This window comes from Temnothorax nylanderi, unplaced genomic scaffold, assembly GCF_030848795.1.
Source record: "Temnothorax nylanderi isolate EJ_2023f unplaced genomic scaffold, tnyl_v1.0 TNYL_tig0436_pilon, whole genome shotgun sequence".
In the NCBI taxonomy this organism is placed as follows: domain Eukaryota; kingdom Metazoa; phylum Arthropoda; class Insecta; order Hymenoptera; family Formicidae; genus Temnothorax; species Temnothorax nylanderi.
Window position 1 is genome coordinate 101,511 of NW_027249498.1, and position 16,966 is coordinate 118,476.

The 16,966-nt window shown below is 31.9% G+C and overlaps 2 protein-coding genes across 2 annotated transcripts; one reads left to right on the forward strand and one right to left on the reverse strand.

Moving 5' to 3' along the window:
- The first annotated feature begins 3,030 nt into the window (after positions 1–3,030).
- On the forward strand, positions 3,031–8,600 carry Dx (deltex E3 ubiquitin ligase). The gene is made up of 6 exons (XM_071721762.1): positions 3,031–3,627; positions 4,226–4,418; positions 4,489–4,758; positions 4,833–5,124; positions 5,383–5,701; positions 6,055–8,600. The coding sequence occupies exons 1-6, from the start codon at positions 3,458–3,460 to the stop codon at positions 6,404–6,406; spliced, it is 1,596 nt and encodes a 531-aa protein (XP_071577863.1). The 5' UTR covers positions 3,031–3,457; the 3' UTR covers positions 6,407–8,600.
- A 3,575-nt stretch (positions 8,601–12,175) lies between these two features.
- LOC139782731 (uncharacterized) lies at positions 12,176–16,746 on the reverse strand. The gene is made up of 5 exons (XM_071721767.1): positions 16,445–16,746; positions 16,278–16,343; positions 15,667–15,807; positions 14,470–14,754; positions 12,176–14,165 (listed from the first exon to the last, which is right to left on the reverse strand). The coding sequence occupies exons 3-5, from the start codon at positions 15,682–15,684 to the stop codon at positions 12,930–12,932; spliced, it is 1,539 nt and encodes a 512-aa protein (XP_071577868.1). The 5' UTR covers positions 15,685–15,807; positions 16,278–16,343; positions 16,445–16,746; the 3' UTR covers positions 12,176–12,929.
- Between the last annotated feature and the right edge of the window lie 220 nt (positions 16,747–16,966).

Sequence of the window (16,966 nt, forward strand, 5' to 3'; positions counted from 1 at the left end):
TATTTCAATACACTCATATATTGCTTGCTTATCTCTCTGATTTTCGTTTGACTTCTACAATATTCCTTGGGTCCTCCGACGGAACTCCCCTTGTGTTGTCTCATGTTTAATTTGAAACCGCTAGCCGATTACGGAGTATTAGAGAAATTAAATATTGAGTATGAGTTTGTTAGTTCTCACAAAACTAACTGGCGCCCAATTAATAGAGATAATTTTGTCGCAATCACTCAGAGCCCTGGCAGCCATTGACCCAGGCCGCGCCAGGTGTCGGTATTATTCGTTAAATTAATTATTAGATTTCGAAAGAATAACGCCGGTCTCAAAATATATATTTTAGGGAAAAAAGTAAGAAAAGGTAAAAGTGAGAATTAAAATGTTTTATCATATATACCTATATATATATATATATATGATAAAACATTTTAATTCTCACTTTATACCTTTCCTTACTTTCTTTCCTATCAAAATATATATTTCTATAAACATCTGCTTTACGATTTGGATGACGTATTTTTGGAACATTCTATAAACACTATTCAGATAGTTTTAAAAAGCTTTTTTTCATATTCCTTGAATATAATACAGAATATTCTTTCAATCTATTTTTCAATATTAAAACTGGTTCCTTTTTGACATTCTATAAAGCTTCTTTTCATATTCCTTGAATGTAATACAGAATATTCTTTCAATCTATTTTTTAATATTAAAACTAGTCCCATTTTGACATTCTATACATATTTATAAAACATTATTTCCATCTTATTAGCATATTGTGGGAATATTCTAATATTCTCGAAAAATATTTATAGAATATTCGTAGAAAATGCTTGTGTTATCTGGGTATAAAGGATCACAATTTAAGCAGAAAACAGTTTGTGCTTTTGGTTAAAGCAGAGAATACTCTGTATTTAGGCTTTCTACTATTCTCTGCTTTAACAAAGATTGATAATTTTAAAATATATAATTGAATGAAGTTGTAAATAACATATGATCTAATAGTAAGAAGTGAAATATACATCCATAAATTATTATTTCTTTACTTACTGATATCGTAATATTTTAAGTATTAATTATAAACAAACAAAACAACATTTTTCCTTTTGAGAATATTTTTTACTACCCAAAATACATAAAATTTGAAAAAAAATCAGAGAGAGTGCCGTAATACATACATATTTACCTAAAGTTTTATTGGATTAACAAATTAGTAATTAGTCACAAAAAATGACTAATTATGTAAAAATTAATAATAGTTAGGTAAAAGTGAATTACGTATTACAAAAAAAAGTTAATTTGTCAGAGAAAAATTTCTAATTACGTAAAAATTTGTATAGTAAAAATAAATTCTTTATTATTAAAATAACTATGTATCCGTACTACATGCTATGAATTTAAAAAGTAAAAGCACGATATATATTATACAACGAAAACCATGGTACATATTTGCTAAAATAATAACATAATTATTATAAAGCAATAAGTTAATATACATTGACAACGTCAATGTAATATTACACATTACTCTAGTGTATATGTTATTAATAATTTAGGAAGGGTTTTGCGAAAAACTCATTTATTGAACGTATTTAAAAAGTACAGAGTTTGCAATTGAGAACATTATAGACGTCTAGTTACGACAATATCCAACAAAATATAAACCAAATATGCGATTTTCTAGTAAAAAATCAATGGCTAAGACGCTCAATGCAGTTTGCAGCTACATATCTCTTTTAAAAAGATAAAGTATAATAATAATTGCACCCAAGAAATAAAAGATTATTTGCATATAAATACTTTTATATAAAATGTAATTAAAAATTGTATTTTTAACTCTCAATTAATATTTGTTAACAATAACAATTTAACTCAGGTATACTTAATTCGACCCAACTGGCTAACTTTATTTAACAGAACGCTACGTTTCGACCTCGGGTTTAGGTCCTTTTCAAGCGTCTCATACACAAATTGTTAGTTAGTTAGGCATAATGCCTGCTACGTAAATAACAATTTAATTAACGTGACTGATTAAATTGAAATCTATTTTTAAGTTGTTAAGTTTATATATTTAATGATACACATATACTATTAAATATTTCTTATATACTTAGCATATACTTTTTTCTAATTATTATAAAAATATTAATTATATCTCTTGATAAGGACACAAAACCAGTGTCGAAACGTCGAGTTAACTTAAGAATAAATGTCAGTTTGGTCAAAAATACAACCTGTAAAAATATTAACTACTACGAGATAATTTCAGAAAATAGAAACTGGATGTTTTTGTTGATGTCAATAAATAGCATACAAAACGAATATATATGATGCTGAAGCTTTTATAATCTAAAACGGTATATAATTTTAAATAATTTCTAATTACACCACATTTTTATTGAAAAATTACTGAATATATTTTAAAATAAATAATAATTTTCCTTATAAAATGTAAAATGTAATATTGTAAAATATAAGGAAAGTTAAATTATACTATTAAAAAGTAATAGCAAAATTTCTTCTATATGTAAGGTATCATGAAACTTATGGAATAATACCTAATGAAATGGAATTAATTGAGAGAGAATTTCAGTAAAATATTTCTATCAGGGCTATTCCTATATTTATATCTTATCCTTAACAGCATTAATATCCTGTATACATATGTATAGAATATACTAAGGATGTATTTAATATACTGATGAGAACATCCTTATAATATCTTATACTTTACGATATCCTCTGAACATTCTCAGAATATACATTTGCTGTTAGGGATATTTTATTCTTTTACATTGTGCGTCGTTTAATTATTATTTCTAATTCCGATTCCTAATATTTAATATTTATTCTTATTCCTAAATATGTGCTTTATTGTGCGCAGGGCCTTTGGGTCGGGGTCGCTCTAAAACCGTCGGCCGTCCTTGGTGGCTCGATTGATTTCTCTTCGATCGCTCGATTCGCGGTCGCGAGCATTCTCGAAGAGACGACGTTGAGATAACTCGCGTATCGACCTATCGAACCCGCGTATCTGCGCGTCCACCGTCCACCATCCACGACATCATCTCTCGCTCTCGCATGCGCCAACTTTCAGTCTGCTTCAGTCCTCACTCTGCATCAGGTGCGTGTTGATGCGCGTGTGTTTCTCTTCCCCTCCCTCTCTCTTTCTCACGGGAGAGGAGTCCCAAATTTCCGACAACGGACGATGTATTTTCACGATCGCGGGATCGGAGAAAACATCGAGTGTTCGCGCAAGGAAGGGTGAGAAGTTGGACCGATTTGCCGTTCGTTCGTTCGATTCGCGGCGACGAGATACGGATCACGGTGACCGTGGGAAATCTCGAAAATGTTCCCACGCTGCCGCTGCGCTGTGAGTGTGTGTCGCGCGTGCGTGTGAAATTCCACAGGGAGGAAACGGGGGAGAGAGTGAGCGTTCGAGGGGCAAGGGGCGCCGGGAAGGAGGATGAGCGCCCAGGGGCAGGAGCACGGACACGCGGTGGTCGTGTGGGAATGGGAGAATCGTCACGGACGGTGGAGACCCTATAGTCCGGCCGTGTCGCAGCATCTCGAACGGGCCCATTATAAGAAGCTCACGCGGGTGTTCCTCAACGATGCGGATCCCACCCTCGACAGGTTCGTCCGAGCGACACGTGTTCGAAATACGATTGTAGACTGTTCGTCTTAACTGCACTTGCCTCGCGATAAAAAGTGAGGCAGGTGTATGTTTGGGTTTTGCAGGGAAAAGAAGAAAAAAAACAGAAAAAAGAGAGGAGAAAAGTTAAAACGGAATGGGCAGATGTGTATATGGCGAACATATAATTTTAATTATTAGCTACAGTTGATTATTTATCGAAAATTTATTATTTATTTATTAATTGATTGCTCAGTGATTGCTTTTGACGTCAAATACTTTTTATTTTAGTTTATTTTTAGAGAGAAATAAGAGAACGCAAGCATTTTTATTATATATATATATATTTGTTTTATTTTATTTTGTATTGTATTATATATATATAATTATTTTTATAAATATATAAGTGTTGATGTTTTTTCAATTATTATCGAATAAAGATATAAAATTTCTGATATATTTTTTATGAATTTTTACTAATAATTCAAATTATGAGAACTATACATGAGGCAGAAATAGGCAATTAAATCATGCGCTTTATACCCGTAATTCTTGAACTTGAAAATAATAATAATATACATCAATTTGTTTGAAAATTAGGTATTACATCAACTTGAAGACAAAAACACAATGCAGCGACGATGGCGACGAGACACACAATGTGAGGAGAAAGTTTTATCTGCCGGGTTCGCCGGCCGGCAAAGGTGCCAAATGGGAATGGACAGGTGACTCGGACGATTGGCATACTTACGACATGGAAGTGCAATGTCTCATAGAGGAAGCATGGGCGAGAGTAAGCAAACGAATAGTGTAAGGTAAAGAATTGTTGTGCTTGAATCTTCTAATAAAATATTGTTTCCCAGGGTGACAAAACCATCGACATTTCCAAGACTTACTTGGGTTTTCCTTACATCATCAACTTCTGCAATCTGACGCAAGTGAGATGCTGCACAGGCTACGTAAGGCCGATAAGACGCATACAACAGGCGCCCTATCCGTTGGTCAAAGTCGCGCTGGAGGAATTGCAAGTCACTTCCGGGCGGAGATCCGCGTCGGTTACGGTCAAGAATTCCGCCGTCAAGGTTACGCATAAGAAGTCGTCTAACGGAAGTACGAAGAAAAACAATAAGAAAGTGAGTTCAGCCTTTCTTCAACGTGGCACCAATTCCTGTGGAGATCTCACTCGCGAGTTGCCTTTCTTTTTTAGGGTAAAAACGGAGAGACGAACGGACCGACCAACATCGCGCGCGTTATTCTCAGTAACTTCAACATATTCAGCAGCAAACATGGCATCGAGAACAATCCTGCGGCGACGAACGTGGAGTCCGGTCAGAAGAGGAAGACCTGGGATATGGTGCTGGACGTCGATTCCAGCAGCATCAAAAGCGGTCGCAGGCCAAGCGTGGACACCGTGTCCACGTATTTGAGTCACGAGAATCCGGTAGATTTGCTGGACAGCAGCATGGGAAGCGACGACGCGTTCAAGGACTCCATTCTCGGTGCGCGCTTACAAAAATTATTTATTTACTCGTTTTAGTTATTCAATCATCTATAAATTTACATTTTTTTGAATATGATAAAGCAATAACTTATTTATATAGTCGTGTATTCATCAATCGAAATTACACTTACCTTAATATTTGCACGCATTTGTATACTTATATTTAAATAAGTTGGTATTTTTCTCAAACGTCATAGTGTCCGAAGTGGATATTAGATAAATCTATAAATATATCTAATATTAATTAATCCCGTAGGAATGGACGCCACATCGGACGTGATATCCCAATATGTGAAGGTAGTGGAAAGCGACGGCTCCGATTCATGTCCGGTGTGCCTGGGCGCTCCGGAGCCACTGACAGTCGAACTGACGCGTTGCAGACACAGACTGCACTTGGCGTGTTTAAACGCGATGCTTAGCTGCCAGCAGCCACCTATGTACATACAGTGTCCAGTTTGCCGTATGATCTACGGCGAGAAGAGAGGCAATCAGCCGCCGGGTATGATGAACTGGACGCGGATACCGCGAGCATTACCGGGCTTCCCGAACACCAATACCGTACAAATCACTTATGAGTAAGTATAGAAAAGAGACAACCTATATTTATCGCACAAATTTACAAACCAAGTCGAAAAAATTCACAAGTTGTGAAGTACTTCCCCAAATCTTTTATTTTTAATTTCTATAGAAAATCCACTTATATAAATCTCACGTCGTAATTATTCCCTAGAAAGGTTTCTGTATATCGACAGTTTTAAGACAATTTTGAATAGATTTTATTCGAAATAAACTAACTGAATTTTAAATGAATCTGATTTGAAATGCATAAGATATGGATTAATATTTATTTTTCTGTATAAATATACTCGCGGGAGAAACAATCGCAAACCTGCGCTGGTATATCGATCTTAATTTTAATTTTTTTCAGTATTCCATCTGGAATTCAAGGTAACGAACATCCGAATCCGGGCCAGGCGTATTATGCCGTGGGCTTCCCCCGGGTGTGCTACCTGCCGGACAACAATCTCGGCCGCCGTGTATTAAGGCTGTTGCAAATCGCGTTTGAGCGCAGGCTAATCTTCACAATCGGCCGATCGGTCACTACCGGTCGCGAGGACGTTGTCACGTGGAACGAGATTCATCACAAGACCGAGCTCGGACCGTCCACGTCCGGTCATGGTTATCCCGACCATAGTTACCTCGAAAGAACGCTCGCAGAATTGGCAGCGCAAGGTGTGACCGACGGACAATCGTCACCGATATATCAACAGTTGCATTGATTACGATTACTAATATACAGATAAGGTGGAAAAAATTCATATAAAAATGAGTTTACCCATGTTAATGTCGAGAGAAGGGAAATTTGGTTGGCTGCTTGAAATATTCATAAAGCTTCAGAATATTTCTTGCTATCGAGCGCAGTCAGTTTTCTTAGTTTGTAGGTTGATTCGTTTTTACATAGTGTACGAATAGTCGCGGTAAACGATTAAGATCCTTATTAACACTTCGTCAATTTTTTGAAAATTTATGAACGGTTCAAAATATAAAAAAGTTTTTTTAAAATTTTTATTTGTATTTGTGTCAGTTTATTAAATCTATATCGGCAAAGTGTTAATATAAACTTACACCTTAGAGATAAAAACTAGCACGAAGAAATTGGAAATGTATATTTTAAAACGTTTTTTATTCCGTGCTAGGCAAGGAACTGATAGATATATCCTAGAAAACTGAGTCTTAGATTTTTATATATACATTTATCTATACTGAAGAGTATTTTATTACAACTAAAAATGGGAGAAATCGAACGACAGTATTACATTTATTTTATTGACCTTAGTTTTATATATTTTATAGAAAAAAATATATACATCTTTTATAAGAAACTTGCCAAGAAATACTAAAATTTCATTATGCCTTTTGTGTAATAACTAGAAAAATGCAATTATATAATAGCGGATATGAAATAATACTTTTTTTACTACCTAAGTTACATTAATTGGAAGTAACATAATTATTCTTGAAAAAATAAGATAAAAATTATTGTTATCACACATTCCAGATTCTATTTTCAAAATTAGTATTATGTATATTAGTTATATTGCGAATTATATTTATAATCTCAGATATAAAATATATTTCTAAATAATCAATCAATCATGTTAATAATTATATTAAAAAAATAATTATATTAAAAATTATATTAAAAATAAAAGAGTTTTGTCAGTGATTTTAATACAATGTTGCGCATTTGTAAGATAAAGAGCATAATTTTCAATTAGTGCTTAAGGACAATTTTAAGAAATAAAATTATCTCATACATTATTTTGTCATATAAAAATAAATCTTCATGTAGAGGTTCTCCATAATTCCCATCAACTTTAATCAACACGATCTTCCTTTTTTTCATATATTTTAATTCTTTTTAAAAATTTTTCTTTAGTACTCTTTAATTTTTTATTTATTATTTATATATCAAAGACATGTAGTTTACAAAAAAATTAAAAAGACAATTTTTTCGTTAAAAATAGTAATCTTTAGATTATGACAATATTGCAGAAAATCGAATAAATTGCATAGTTGCACAGTAAAACTTGACACTTCTATTTTTATTTTTTTCCTCGATTATTTTTATTTTACAAATTTATTCGTTTTATTTATTCGTACAGTTTTGTATCGAATGCCAACCAATGACGATTATTTGAATTAGCCAATTGGAAATTAGAGTTACGTCCTCGTCCTCTACATTTCAAATCGAGCAGTTATCATTGTCACCTTGTCTGTTATGTGTACACTATACCGGTCAGTGTACAAGACGATTAATGTTGTGTCGGCCGTTGTGTTAGTCAGTTATATAAGCAATAATGTATTTGAAAGTGATTTTTATTATTATAATTTTCCTCATTCCGATAACTTCAGGTAACTATCCCTGCGTTCCGTAACGTGCATATTTTCTATAGTAAACGTTACGTATACTATAGATAAATGCGCGCATATGACTACATTGCAATAAGTACTAATGTTTTTATATTATTATTTTGACATATGACCTACGACCGGCACTACCGGTGTATACAACTAATATTGATACATATATTGATACATTCAATGACAGTAAAATTATTTTTACTGTATTAATAATAATTTACATATGCACTTTAATTATACATTACTTACTACAGTACAGGTAAACATATCTTACAATTAAGTTTATAATTAATTTATTCTTGTATACATATACATATATATATGTTTGCATATATGTTTACAGGTATCCGGAACTGTTTTCTGAGATCGATCATAACTTATAAATGGCGAGAGACTATTTATGTATTATGCCCAGTTCCGTACCTGTGGAGCGATTATTTTCAAAAGCATCACACGGAGAAAATTGCTACGGTTGTTACAACAACATTCTCTATGATTGAAAAAGAAATGTATGTGAATTCAAGTTAAATTGATATTACATTGAATGTAGCTGTTAAGATATGCTCATTTATACAGTTTTCATAACCGTAGTTCTTACGATACGTGACATTCGGTTACAATACCCTCGTATATGGTTGCCTCAACCAAAGAATTATTGCTATCTCTCTTATGTGGTCTGCAGCACAAATATTATGGTTGAGAGATCCATAAGATATAGCTGCACGGTACAGCACTGAATCACTGCATGATTGAGAGTTTAGTTCCATTGCGCGCGCAAAAGAATTTCTGCATAGAATAAAGTGGATTTGATAAGGATGTTTTAACTTTATAAATATACTTTTTTCATAAATATATTTATGAACACAAAATTTCGTAATGAGCCGACACTGGTTTCTGACATTCACCCGACATTAAGAAATATTACATCATATATCATCCAATTCAAAATTTTATTACTCTTTTTAAATTGAATTTGTTTCTTAAGATGATTTTTGAAAAATTATATATTTGCGCTGGTTATGACATATGTAGACTATATATAACACTCACATTAAATTAAGAAGTAGTCTACCACGTAAGGCAGTTGGCTCACGATCCAGAGGTCCCGAGTTCGAATCCCACCAAGGTAAGTGTTTTTTTCAAATACGAGAAAATATTTATAATCATAGACTGCATCTTAAGAAACAAATTTAGTTAAAAAATAGTAATAAAATTTCGAAATAAATAATTTTTTTGTCGGGTAAATATTTGTTCATTATGGTTGTAACATCCATATATTATGGTTGCAACATCCATATAGTAGCTACCCTCACTAAGATTAGGGCAACCATATAGGTCACTTCCAGAGTACTATGGTTTCCATAACCCTTTTGTATGGATGGGCGAAAATTAACATTATTATTCTGTTGTAGCAACCGTAACTTTTTCTCCGTGCAGGTATTTTGACGCTCAAAAGATGCTCCATGAAATATGAATCTTTAAGAGCTCTGCTTTGCATCCATTCGTGGATGATAAGTTCTTTAAAAAATCGCATATGCCAAGTGTCAATATGACTATAAGTATATAAAAATATAATTATAATATTATGAATTATAATAAAAAATTTTAGTATTTATTTTTATAATAAAAAAGTAAGTTTATTTTATTTGTCGAAATAAAATTTAATAATAAAAGAACAAAACAGAATTTTTATTGTAGTATTGTATTTAAAATGAAATTGTTTACACTGAGAATTGAGAAAAATTTGATATAGATTACTAAATATTAAAAATGATTAAAATCGTAAGTTACTATATTTTTTATATATTTATCATCAATAATTATATTAAGTGTGAATGAAAATCATTTCACTACAATTTGCAGTTTGCTTAACTAAATTTATTTAATTTTTAATTCTATATAACATTACCGTATGAATACAGTATAGTAGTAACTTTGCTCTAATATGTAGAATGTTTTAATAAAATTCTTATTAAACCATTTAAAAACAAATGCCAAGGATCTTTTTCTCAGTGCATATGTCGTAGGCAAATGGTTATTTTAGGAAAATAGCTTCTGACTAGGCAAATGCTATCTGCCTGGCCAAATAGCTTTCACTATTTATTCTTGCTATTTTCCTAGTCAAATGCTATTTTCCTAGGCAGATGCTATTTGACTGAACCGCTGTTAGGCAAATGGTATTCCGCGAAGCATGCATTGGTGCACTTCAGTGACGCGCTTTAAATAGTTAAATACTTTTAAAGCGCGTCACTAATCTATACGCCGAAGGCGTGTCCTAAAATCAGTGAGAAGTTGTCGCGGGGCATGTTCATGGTCGCTACATCTCGTCGGTATGACAGGAATCATAACCTAATTCCTGTCAACTTTAACTATTAATATCTCGCTTCGCGGGGCAGAGCGACACTTTTTTCTGCCAGATTCTTTTGTTTCGTGCAAAAACGCGTCGAATAAGCCTAATTTCATCGATTTCTGTGCTGGGGTAGCTAAACTGAAGAATTACCCACCAATGCATGCTTCGCGGAATACCATTTGCCTAACAGCGGTTCAGTCAAATAGCATCTGCCTAGGAAAATAGCATTTGACTAGGAAAATAGCAAGAATAAATGATGAAAGCTATTTGGCCAGGCAGATAGCATTTGCCTAGTCAGAAGCTATTTTCCTAAAATAACCATTTGCCTACGACACATATACAATAACTTACCCTACTCTCGAAAAATATAGGTATGTAGGAAAATTGTCATCAAGAACAAGATTTTTCAAGATAAAATCAAGAAAAAGCGGACTCAAGACAATATTGTTCGTATCAAGAATCGGGGCAAGACAAGACAAGAAGTTAAAATTCGAGATTTTTCAAGAACAAAACGAGATTACAAAAAATATTGAATTGTCTTGTCTTGCGGAAGCACTAGCTCCAACAACTCTTGCTCCATATTCTCAAGTTGCTCGCTTGCTTGCTTGAGCATACTATGATTTTAATGCTCTTCTTCACCGTTTTATACTTTTCTTCTATCGCTTTTTCTCTTTTCTCTATCGTTTCTTCCTATACTACTTCTACGTCACAGAGACGTAATATCCCTTAGACGTTGAGTCTCAATTGTAAGCTATTTGCTTATTAATAAAAAATTTCGACACCGAATGGTATCATAAACCCATGTCCCGAGCTCTTCAAAGGACGTGACAATTGTGGGTCATAAATTATAGCAGTCTGTCATCGGCGCTCAATTCTATAACATTTGCTGTATGGCCCTTTCATGAATATAATTATCGGCCAGATGTGCCCCCTACTGAAAAAATCATGTGAGAACACACATGAGACCTCATATGTGCTCTCATATGAGGTCTCATACACTAACACATATAATTCTCTTATGAGATCTCATATCATGTATCGTGCCAAAATCTCATATGAGATCTGAAATGCGATCTCATATGCGATCTCATATATCATATAGGTTCTACTTTTATAATTTCATAATTTGTGTGTATACGGCGTGCATGCGTGTGTACGATCTTTACAGAAATTATCAGATATAATAGTTAACGAAATAGTATTGTAGAATTTTATATCCTGAAATATTTGGTGAAAAGGTGCAAAAATAATAAAAGTTGTTGATTAAAAATAAAATATTTTTAATATTATTAAAAAAGGATATAATTTTATTTAATACAATTGATATAAATGATATAATGGATACTATTGAACATATTACTTTTTTTTTCTATACTTTGTATATTGTGTAATGTGATATTTAAAATGCTCACGGTATTGATAAGATTCCTGTGATTATTTTGTCTATATTACAATAATATTTACAATACAATTAATATTTCAACGATATTTTTAAAATGTTTAGTGTTATACGTAAATACATTAATAATGATAACTATTTGGCAATGTTGCTATATAGCAATTTTCATGTACTTGTATAAAAACGCATACTTGTTTAATATTTTTTGTTTCTATAGCTATAATTTCAGTTCCAATATTACGTATTAAAGTTAAAAAATTACATATTGAAGTTGATGTATTCACAATATTACAAAGAGTAATTTCTTTTTTATTTTTATTATCTACTAAAAAATAGAGTATTCGAATAAAGGTATTGTCGGAGAGCATTGCGAAACTGTTGTCAGAACGTTTATTTTTTCTTGTCGATGACATAAGCAGACAGCCATCTTTTACAACTCTTTCGTATACTATTGTAGATTTTACACAAACATTAAAATCTTTTAAGGTATTTTTATCGATACTTGTTCCATTTCCTAAATATGTTACTGTCGCTAGCTTACAACTTTTTTGAATTTTTTTAGTCGACAGTTCCTCGCAATAATCGATTACTAAAGGTGAAGCATGAGGGTATATACTATTACGTAAAACATGCACACTATGTTGCATGTTAATGTAACGGACGATTTGTAAATTTACACCTTTTGCGCAATAAATTGCTTGAAGTGTATCGTGATTTGCAGATTCGAAGGGAAACGTAGAGTGAGCCCAAAGAGGTCCCCAATTAAGAACACTTTGTGATATGTGAAAAAGTTGATGCACATTAAAAGTCATACCTTTCTTTGAAAATAGTTTTTCTGTTAAAAATGCAAACTTGTATAAGTCTTCATCAACTTTATTCAAATCATTAATGCTTATATCACATCTTAGTAATGTATGCAAGCTTTCAACAAACAAAATCCAATATTTCACCATGCGTTCATTTAAAGTCAATCGAAATAATGGCAGACTATAATAAAGAATGAAGTTTTCCCATTCTCTACTTTTCCACTGATTAATATCATCAAAAGATCTACTCAATCGACCTATTTGATGGGGAACTTTTATCTGTAACAGAATTTTGTTCATTTCTTCCACTGTTGATGTTTCTATCACTTTAAAAAATACTTCGTGATTTGCTTTCCAACACCACTAAGGCAAGAATGCATGTAATCAGGAACGAATCCCTGTACAATATCAAAATAAGGTAAATTGATTAGAGGTGAAGTACACTTCACTCCATAAACATCGTCACATTCTTCGATTGTAGCCCTTGTCATAAACTCAATCATATTTCTCTTGGTTCTTTCTTCTGGACAAGATTGTAAAATGGGGTACCTCATACTACCTTCGTACCACTCGCCTTTATGTAAACACCAATTACATCCATACTGTCCATTAAACAATTTAACTCCTTGCATAGGAGCCCGCGCAACCGAGTCAACGCAACAAATTAAAGTGTAGACTTTAATCAAACGCTTCTCATTATTAATAGTGCAATCAATACCTTCCGTTGATAATCGAACTATTGTGTCAGTAAAAGGTTGTAAGAAGGCTGTCATTTCAGGTTTGTTCTTGCCAAACCACATACCACAAGTTATGATTCGTTTTAATCTCGATTCAACAGGAATTTCGTTCAACTGTAAATATATAGGCCAGATAGAGTACTGGGAGCATTCAAAACGAGGTGCGCCATCAGTATTGAAAATAGTTGTAACGTAATTGTGCCTTTCATTAGTAGGTAAACTTTTTACAAAAGATCTGTAGCATTTGCCATCAAATATATCTCTAATTCTTCCATCATATTTTCTTTCTTTTATAATGTATTCATAATATTGTTGATTATCTTCCAGTAACAGTTTAATACTTTCTGTTGGATCGATGAGTAAGAAAATATTTGAAGATGATGGACCATCAAATTCAACTATTCCTAAACATACTTCACAAGTCATAGAAGATTTTAAATCTCTTATTTTTCCAAGATATTTACTACAATTAGGGCATATTCCATGATACTCTAATGTACTTTTCGAATTTACAATATTGTCAAATATCCATCTTGTATCAGGCAACAATGTTCGTGAAAAAATGGTATTAATAAGTCTCAGTAAACTACATATTTCACTTAAAGATGACCTATGTCTTAAGCTATGCTCAAGAACCATCAAAAATATTTCGCTTCTTGATTTATCAACACAAATATCAATACGAGCTAAAAAATCATCGTTACAAATAAAATCTTTTAGATTTCGTGAGCGGCAAATATCATTATCTTTATCATCGTAATCTCTTAAATCGTCATATATATTCACATCCCATTCCAGTTGTTGGCTTCTTCTACAATAAATCTGAAACATTTTTTATTTATTATTAAATACATTTTGAAATTGTTTTTGAATTTTATTGAAGCATGTTTAACAATTGACTTTGTCATAAAGAAAGCTTATTAATTAATTATTGTTGTAGTGTAATCAGAAAACAACTTTGTGTTTATAATATTCAATATTATTGAATAATTAATAATTTTTTAGGAAAAGTACATTCCAGTAAAATAGTAGTAATTTGAAATTTGTATATAGATGAGCATTATGAATGAATGGAAAAGTTATTTAAATAATATTTAAAAAATTATTTGTTATTAAATTTGTTAACCTGGTCATCATAGATATCAGTGGAATTAACATTTGTTATTTGCTGAATTTCATGAATATTGTGAATTGAATCCTGTAGCACTTCACGTTGATCGTCAATAAATTTCTTTTCTTCATCTATGATGTTGATGAATTGTTGAACTTCTTCCATTTCTTCGTCATTATTTAAAATTTCGTGCATTGTATCGACATTGTTATTAAAAGATGTATTACTATTCGTGCAATGAGCCCCTTCCATTTCAACATTTTGATGACTTTTTGTAGCATTATCGACGTCTTCAAAATTCTAAAACAAATGATTAATATTTATTTATTTTTATTTTCATAATAAACTTTATTTATAAATATTATTCGCTGTATTCGACAAATGTTATTTTGAAAAAAATTTAATTTAGTAGCTACTTTTATAACTTGTTACATGGTATATGAAAGTATCTCACTGAGAACTATAAAAGCGATTGGATAAAAATGGCATTATGAAATATAATTTATAGACATTACAAATATAAGGTTCTGTGATTTTTATACAACTATTGTTTGTAGGTATTATTACAAAAAGCAGAAAAAGTCGATTAAAACCAATAAAAATTCAATTGATTCAGTCTTAATTTTGGTACCAATTTCCACATTTCAATCCAATCGATTTCGTGTAAAAATCGATATAACTATATTACGACTGATAAAAAAAAATAATCCGTCCAGAAGTTAACAGGGCAAATCACATTATTTCACCGCAATTGGGTTGTCTCTATAAAAGCTGCTAATTCGTCTACATATTCAATGAGGAAGATACCATCAGGAATTTTTATACGAAGAATTTCATCACAAGATATTACACTTTAATTGTTTGTGATATATATCTTTAATTGTTTGAGGCAAACGTAAATCTGTTACAAAGAAATGTTGTAGACACATTTTTCTTCATTTTTCCTACAGGATCGATTGATATTTTTTAATTTTGCAAAAAATAATAAATAAAAGTAATTATTACACATTTTCTTAGAAACAAATTAAAAAAAGAAAAATCACTTATTTCTACCATATGCAAAAAATCCAATAATTAGTCCATTTTTCAGCTGTGTTGTACCTTAATAAGTTATTCGACTATTATTGGCCATTCCCAGCACGGATATGTTTCAATTTTATGACGAAACCTTTAATCGTTAAAATAATGTAGGTTTACTTAACAATTACTTACAAGACTATATGCTGGCATTACAGATTTATATTTTAATCTTTTCTTAATCCTTGGACTAACATCTTCTACATATATTGCATGAGCGCAAATAATTTTTATATCTTCTGGGATGTTTCTCAACCATAATTCGTGCAGAATTTTCTACATACAATACAATATTAATATTGTTTATTAATAAATTTATAAACCATACAACAATATTCGAGAGGAATTGAACACATAGCACGCGAGTGTATAAACAATGAATTATTTAACATCTCTTATTCTCCTGTTAAATGTATGAAATTAAAAATGACTAAAATATTTCTCCATAGTAACCGATAAATAAGAATAGTAATTTCTAGTTTTGAAATAATTTTTTTTTATTTGACGTATTAACTGAATTAATAAAATATAACGATATTTCTTCAGATATTAATAACTTATCAAAATATTTTCTGATACGTACATGAAATAGTAAAATTATGTACAATTGTTTCACAGATATTCATTATTTAATATATTAATAAAAAATTGAATAAACATACGGCTATTAATTACATTTGTAAATCATTATAAGTTGATTTCAAAGATAATAAAAACTATTTATTATATTCTTCATCAACACTCACCTATTAAATTCAAAAGAAAGTATAAGAGGTAAATAACAAAAAATTCCAGGTAATGTGAACGTTAACCTATAAAAAAGAAATTGTGAAACATTTACGATATGTAGGTACATACTTTTATAATGATATATAATAAAAATTATAAATTATATACCATGTGTTATACATACCATGTATCAATGAATTTTTATATTTGTTTAACTGGTGAACAACAAGGATAACATGATACACGGAGGCACTATTCTTCTTCTTCTTAATTTTTCTGGCACCTGATCTCTGCCGAGACACAATACGGCCAAATAGCGATATCTTATGCCCACTTAGGAGCGAGGTTATTTCAAAACGTAAAGTTGCATCAGCAACCTTCAAAAATTTTTCCTTTAAAGCCCCTTGCACCAAGGATGCCAGATTGGCGGTTTTCCGATTGTCGGTTAGACAGCAGAGATCTGTCTATCTTCTTCTACCGCTCGACGCTCGAAGCTGGCTGCTGAAACGTAAAGTTGGCATCTCTGCCCATCCCCACCACTGGCTGGCAGTGGCTGTCGAAAACCGCCAGTCTGGCTGCTGGCATCCTTGTGTGTGCGACGTGCGTCACGAGACCATCCCCACTATTTCCCTCACCCATATTACCAAATGCTACCGAGGCTGTGTTCCGAAATTCACTGTCAGTACCTAAAATCTATAATGTGCGT